The sequence below is a fragment of the Alexandromys fortis genome, unplaced genomic scaffold (assembly GCF_014885135.2).
Source record: "Alexandromys fortis isolate MF-2015 unplaced genomic scaffold, M_Fortis_MF-2015_v1.1 scaffold_239, whole genome shotgun sequence".
Lineage (NCBI taxonomy): Eukaryota > Metazoa > Chordata > Mammalia > Rodentia > Cricetidae > Alexandromys > Alexandromys fortis.
In genome coordinates this window covers 1,732,444-1,739,836 of record NW_026068120.1, presented here as the reverse complement: position 1 = coordinate 1,739,836, position 7,393 = coordinate 1,732,444, and the positions used below count along the sequence as shown (strand labels likewise).

The window sequence follows — 7,393 nt, the reverse complement described above, 5'->3', positions numbered from 1 at the left end:
CTCATCCCAGTCAGGATGGCCATCGTCAAGAGAACAAAGAACAAATGTGGCTGACTGTGGAGAACAAAGTGTCATTACACATTTCTGGTGGTGACATGGTAGGAGAACAGTGGCAGAAGAAAGGGAATTGGCCAGGGCAAGGAATGATGGAAAGTCTACAATGTGTTAATGACCCGTATGCATGGAATTGTCTTAAGGAAATTCATTACTTTAGACATTTCAGTCTCCAAGTACAGAACACAAGTAAACTAGTCTTAAAGACATCTATTTATTTCTATTTTATGTGTATGGGTATTTTGACTGCATGTAGATAAGTGTATCACATATGTGTAGTATCCATAGAGGCTGAAATGGTGTTGGCCCCCCAGAACTGGAGTTATAGATAGTTTTGAGTGCCATGTAGGAGCTGGGAATTGAACCTGGATCCTCTGGAAGAACAGTAAGTGCTCTTTAACTATTGAGCCATCTCTCCAGGCCCGTTAGCACCAATTCTTTATGAATTCAAGTATTTTGTTATAGTAACAGAGGGTGGAATATGATGAACATGATTTTTTTTAAGATTTATTTTATTTATATGACTGTTTTGTCTGCATGCCTAAGGCAAATTATGAAAGAAAAGTTTATTCTGAGTGTGTTAAACTATAACACAGAGGGTGAGTCCATGACCACCAAAGTGGGGAATATGGCACAGGCAGACAGTCAGGCATGGCGCTGAAGCAGTAGCTAAGAGCTCATACATTGAGAAAACAACCGCAAGGGATGCTGGGGTGGGAGAGCTAACTGGGGATGGCATGGGTTTTTGAAGCCTCAAAGCCCTTCCTCAGCGACACACCTCTCCATCAACCTCCCAATGCTTTACAAACAGTTCTACCGACTGTGAACCAAGTACTCAAATATATGAGCCTTTGGGGGCCATTCTTATTCAAACCACCACACATCACATGTGTGCCTGTAGGGGTCAGAAGAAGGCATTAGATCCCCTGGACCTGGAGTTTCACATGGCTGTGAGTCACCATGTAGATGCTTGGGACCTGAAACTGGGTCCTCTCCAAGAACAGGAAGTGCCTCTAGTTACTCAGTCATCTCTCCAACCCCAACACACACACACACACACACACACACACACACACACACACACAAAGGCAGGGTCTCTCTATGTAGCTCTGGCTGTCATGGAACTCATTATATAGCCCAGACTGGCTTCAACCCACAGAGATGTGCCTGCCTATGCCTCAAGAGTGCTGGGATTAGAGGTGTGTGCCATCACACCTGGCTTCCAACATATAATTTTTGTATATTAGAAAATATAAACAATCAGTTCAAAGACTTAAAATGCCCCAGTCCAGCATTATATGTTAATTTCTGAGAAAATGGATGACTCCTCTTCACCATGGTCTGCAGTGTTCGAATCCTTTGGCAGTCTAAGCGGCAGCTAGAAGGAAAGGTAGCCTTTCGTATGGTAGATCAGAGCTCACACGCTAGAAGCCACCTCACCTTCCTCCTCTCTATTTCTTCCTTTTCTTTTGTGAAGAATTTCTGTATTAAATTTCATAGCAGTCTGGCATTAAATTCATAATCATCTACTTCAGCCTTGTAAGTGAGGAACTGTAGGCAGGAGCCACAGCAGCTCTCCAGTCAGAGTTTCTCTGCCTGAGCTACATCCCTGCTTCTACAAAGGCAGTTTAAATTTTGTCTATTTGCCCAAGAAACACTATAAAGGGTTTGGTTAGTATTCAGAATTGTCTTGGTCACAGAATAGGGTCTAAACATCTATTTATTATGCTTATCAATCTTTTTGGTATCCAATACATTTCTCATTCAATAAGTATCAATGAGTTAGTGCAAAATTTCCTGTTAGCTGTATTAACAAAATGTTATGTTAAAACTATGTATCTAAGATAATATTCAATGTTTTTATACCTTAGCCAAATATAACTTGACATAAAATAAAATCCCATTGATTCCATTAGTTTAGTGTGGTAAAATACAGTCACCAAAACAAAACCCTTTAGAACTGGTTCCTATAGATAGATAAGGTGGGGTACTCCTTTAATCCCAGCAGTAGAGAAATGCAGGCAGGAGGATTGTTGCAAATTTCAGGCCAAGCTGAACTGCACAGTGAATTCAAAGCCAGACTGGCCTATATGTAAAGATCCTGTCATAAAAATATGATTTATATTAAAATAATAACCAGCAGCATATCATTATGTACATGATACATGAAGTTTGTGTTAGGTCAATTCCTAGTGAAGTTGTAAAACATTCTGTCTCAGTTTTTTATCTCTGGGAAAAGACACCATGACCACAGCACCCTTCCAAAGAACACGTTTCATTGGGGTGGCTCACTTACAGTTTCAGAGGCTCTGTCCATTATCATTACGGCAGGGAGCATGGTGGCGTGCAAGCAGACACAGTGCTGGAGCTGAGAGTCCTACATCTTGACTCAGAGGCAACAGGAAGTCTGTTGTGAACTGAGTGAAGCTTGAGCCAAAGAGACCTTAAAGCCTGCCCCCGCAGTGATATGCTTCCTCCAACAAGGCCACACCTCCTAATAGTGCCATTCCATTTGGGGGTCATTTTCTTTCAAATCATCACACTTTCCATGTGAAAACACTGACATGCATTGATGCCAATGTATATCGGTAAATGTGAACAATCTGGATCAAGAACCAGAAATATATATAAGGGTTTGAAAATCTTCAAGGGAGCCAGGTGGTGGTGGCACACACATTTAATCACAACACTTGGGAGGGAGAGGCAGATGGATCTCTGAGTTCAAGACTAGCCTCATGAAGACAGCCAAGACTATACAGAGAAACCCTGTATTCAAATATCAAAAAGAAAAAAAAAAGGAAAGAAAAGGAAATCTTCAAATGAGGTAGCTTGGAACACTGTTCCAAATACCTATATTAAAATTCCTCTTTGCCCCCCACAGATGTGTTTACTGTTAATCCCAAAATTTGAGAGAAAAAAAGGACCAAGTCCACAACTGTCCAAATTAAACTAAACTGTATTTGGGTGGACCTGAGGCTGGCAACCCTATCTCCTCCTAAATCCAAGTTTTGAGAGCACTGGGCTCTCAAAGTTCCTTTTATAGGAGAGATAAGGTATTCACAGGAGGGTCAAGGGGTTGGTGGCTATCTATTTTTAAAAGGACACCATAATTTTTAGCTGTAGGCCTAGCCTTTAACTGCTGAGCCATCCCTCCAACCCATACAATAAAAGGGAAGGAACAAAGGCAAAGATAAACACCAAAGGCGAGAACACTATCAAGTGAATGAAGTTACAGTCAGTTTACATCAGACCTGGAACTTATTCCTGATTACAAATAGAAATCTTCATTGGCAGGGACTTGACAGAGGACATATCTCTTAGCTAGGAACAGACAGGAACTGTTTTGACTATAAACAGAACTCTTAACTTGCAAGGCATATTTTTGGTTTTACATTAACCTGTTAGGTATATTTTTGGTTACAATTTTACATTTATTACAGAAAGAGAATTATTTGCTAAGAAAAATGTTTTGTTTGGTAATTCATTTCTGAAAAGAAGCTTGCCAGCCTCTTCCCACTTGAAAACAAACTGCACTGAATGCACTATTATTAAATGCAACAATACCTTTCTGTTGAACACAGTGACATATGACAAGTTTGCATTTGAATTATAGGTAATTTATACATAAGGAGTCTTAAGTATTTTCCAACCCACAAACCTCGCTGCTGACACAAGAATCCCAATCAGACCAAATTAAAAGATATCCAGGTTTAATGGACACCAGCACTCCCAGGTGACCCCCCCTGGGAAAACAGGAGGGGAGGTGGGAGAACCGAAATGATCACGGGAGAGGGAAAGGGAGAGACCACCTGTTCATTCTCTGGGGAACAGTTTAAATAGCCTGTGGGAGTGGTCTTGACCTTTCCTAGGGAGGGGCCACTGGTTGGCGGGCTTTCTCGGAGGTGGAGTTTGGACTGAGGCAACTCCCAGGAGAGAGAGCTTTGAAATGGACCTTTCCACCCAATATTTCTATATGGATGCCAGGGACCTGGGGTGAAGCCCCCCAATCAAACATTCCAGACATTTTTTTGGATAAGGATGTTAGGGGCTGAGGTGATGCTTTTATCCAAAGAAGGAGGCAAAAGCTCTTTGCGCATTACTTTGTTTTGTTGTGCTAGAGATGGTACCCAGGGTCTTGGACACACTAGGCAAGAATTCCACCACTGAGCAATATTTCCAGCCCTCAGGAAAATATTTGTTTGTGGAGACAGAATCTTGGTAAGTGACCAGGCTGACCTTGACCGTGCTCTGCAGCCCAGGCTGACCTTGAGCTGTGACCACCCTGCCTTAGCCCTTCCCTTCAAGCAGCAGATATTACACATAGGTCTGCACCAAGAGGTCTAGCAATGGATTCATTTATACTTAAATTCCCTTTTTGTGGCACAGCACATTAAACTGCAATTGCCCAGAAATGGATGCTCCTTTAAACAAGACCAGAATAGATACATTAACAATAGGGCTGTGGAGACAGTGCCAAGGTAGAATGCTTATCTAGGATGTGGGAAGTCCTAGGCTTGATCCTCAGCAACACTGATGCGCAAATATAAATAAACACATCCACGATAATGGTAATCATACGTTGGGAAAATAGCTACTTCTTTTAAGGGTATGTTTATTGAAACAGAAGCCAAGGAAACTGAAAAAGTTGATCGGAAAAGAGCTGGATTATGGGGCTACACTTTACCAAGCTGGGTGTCAGATTAATTGAAGTAGTTTGGGGGAGGCTTCCAAAATGAATATAACAGCTGTGAAATTGCTTGAGCTGGAGAACTTGAATGTGCCCTTTTCCTTCCTGTCTCCGTGGTTTAGGAGAACAATCTTTTAGTACACAGGGCAATGATTAAGCACACGGACGCACACACAGACAGACACAAAGAGATACATACAGACACACATTCAAGGTCTCACTGTGCTGCCCAGGTTGACTTCAGCCTCCTAGATTCAAGTGAACCTTGATATGGGGTTCCCCTCTGTATGCTGTGAACATGCTTTATTACCATTAGTTAATAAAGAAGCTTCTTTGGCATATGATAAGGCATAATATAGGTAGGCAGGAAAACTAAATTGAATGCAGGAAGAAAGAAGGTGGAGTCAGGCAGATGCCATGCAGCTGCTGAAGAAAGACACCAGTATCTTATTGGTAACCACAAGCCACGTGGTAAAATATAAAATAGAAATGGGTTAATTTAAGATATAAGAGCTAGCTAGGAAGATGCCTGAACCCTTAGCCAAACAGTGTTGTAGTTAGTATAGTTTTTGTGTGATTATTCGGGTTCGGGTGGCTGGGAAACGAAAAAGCAGTCTCCATGTACAGACACTCCTGCTCCAGCTTCCCCAGCAGCAAAGACTACAGGCTGCCACCATTGTAAACCAACACATAGGCATTCTCGTCTATTCTTCCATATATAATATATATTGTATATGTGTGTTTATATGGATTTGCACATATGCATATATATGTGTATGCCTGACATGTAAAAGAACTCTAAGTACATTACTGCATTATCACTAACTTCCTGAAAGCAGTGTAAGAAATGAGTTGTTCTGGCTCATTTTCAGTATGAGGTGTGCCTAAGTTCACGAGCTGCAGATAAGCAGGTGTCCCGAGGCATCTGTCGCTCTCACACACAGCTGGTGGCTGAAGTCAGCTTACCTCACAGCTCTGGAGAGCTGCAAGCATGGGCAGTCTGTTATGTGACAGCCCAGATCAACGAAGGGGGCAGTGTGGGGGCCAAGTTACTTATTAAATAAACTGTCCTAAACTTATGGGGATTTGGAAGGAGAGCAAGCCCTGGTCTATGGGAAGGGGGGACAAGCGTTTATTGCAATCGGGGACTTTAAAAGCCATTGCCTTGCTCCAGATCGCCACGCCAGCTACTTCGGCCTCTTCTCTATGCTTAGGTCCCTTTCCTGCAGACCTCCAGATTAAAACTGCTTCGTTTTCACAACTCTCTTGACTTTCTTATGGCGATATTTTTAACAGTGGTCATGATAAATGGGTCTTGTGCTGCTCCGAATCCGCGAATGTTGGCTCTTTTTCTCGTTTACTCCGTGGACGAAAACTCCTGAACATCTGTCTGCTGATTAGAATCTCGGTACTGTGGAGAGACTGGAATGTTGCAGCCCAGAGGCGAATGTCCTTGTCCTTGGGAACAGCCACCTCTTGCCCACCTCTGGGTCAAAACTAACATCCTTAGATTAAAAACCCTTGGAATCGGTGGACTTAGTAGACCCAATGACTTCTAGCAACCCTATGGCTAAAATGTCATGTGATACTATCTCAGGGCATATAGGAAAAAAGCCTCCATCTAGTTTGTAACTGCATTTCTGATAATACCTACCAATGTATTTTATACTTCCCTTGATTTTTGCCTTGATTTCATTTGTTCTGTGAAACTTTAATATTCCTCCCACGTTGGAAAGCGGAATTTGGGATAACCTAAATCTGTGTTCCCGGAGTCATGGTCACTCAGAAGGACACCAGAATAAATCTCATTCCCTTTAGGCAGAAAGGTGTGCTTCCTTATCCTTCCAACAGTGCTCCTGGCAAGATGATTCGATTCTTCCTGCGGAGCGGCGGTGTGGACACGGCTGGAATTCCTGCCTAGCCCGGCAGTGCTAGCTCTCCTCAGTCAGTTTCAAAGCTTCGTTTCCTCACCTACAATTCTCAGCACCGCGGCCCAAGAGGCTTTGGCCCCTGGAGTGTGGTAAAGGGCTGGACTGTTCTTCCGCCCTCCCGGGGCGTGGCCGGTAGGTGAGCGGAGCGGGCGAGGCGTTCCTGGGGTCCAGGTGAGCCTGGCAGGCGCACGCGGCCCTGCCCCGGGCCAATGGGCGACGCCGGTCCCCCGAGTCTCTCGGGCGGGTCCGGGCTGCGCTCTGGCGATTGGCTGTGCAGGGAGGTGACCTGGGCCGCCGCCCGCGGGTCCGACGGGAAGCGAGGCCTGCGGGGGCAGCGGTGGGCGCCGGCAGCCGCTCGGCCGGGACGTGGGCCGCGGCTTCCGGGGAGTGACCGCAGTGACCGCAGGCCACCATGAACAGCCAGGGCGACTACACATTCAGGCGGGTGGCGATCCGGCGGAAGTCAGGCGCCTACCTGCCGCCCGGGATCCCGCGGCCCTGGAGCAGACCCTTGCCGCCCTCGCGGCGGGCTGGCTTCCTCGCAGTCCCGGTCCAGGCCGCAGGTACGCGTGGGTGGATGGGGAGGGGCTCGTGCGGAGGGTGCTTGGGTGGGCTGCCGGGGGCGTGCCTTGGATGGGTGGGCTAGTGAGGGGGGCGTGCCGTGGGGTGCGTGGACTAGCGGGGGCGTGCCTTGGATGGGTGGGCGAGTGAGGGGGGGGTG

General features: G+C 45.4%; 1 protein-coding gene across 3 annotated transcripts in view; it reads left to right on the top strand.

Moving 5' to 3' along the window:
• Positions 1–6,863: 6,863 nt before the first annotated feature.
• Fgd4 (FYVE, RhoGEF and PH domain containing 4) overlaps positions 6,864–7,393 on the top strand; it is a 146,190-nt gene continuing 145,660 nt past the window's right edge. The window contains exon 1 of one of the 3 annotated variants that reach the window (XR_007589158.1): positions 6,864–7,235. Coding sequence is in view for 1 of the 3 variants with exons in the window: in XM_050125134.1 (XP_049981091.1) it covers positions 7,085–7,235 (151 nt within the window). In the remaining 2 variants the exon portion in view is untranslated. The remainder of the gene's footprint in view (positions 7,236–7,393) is intronic. The other 2 variants (XM_050125134.1, XM_050125141.1) reach the window with 2 other exon arrangements.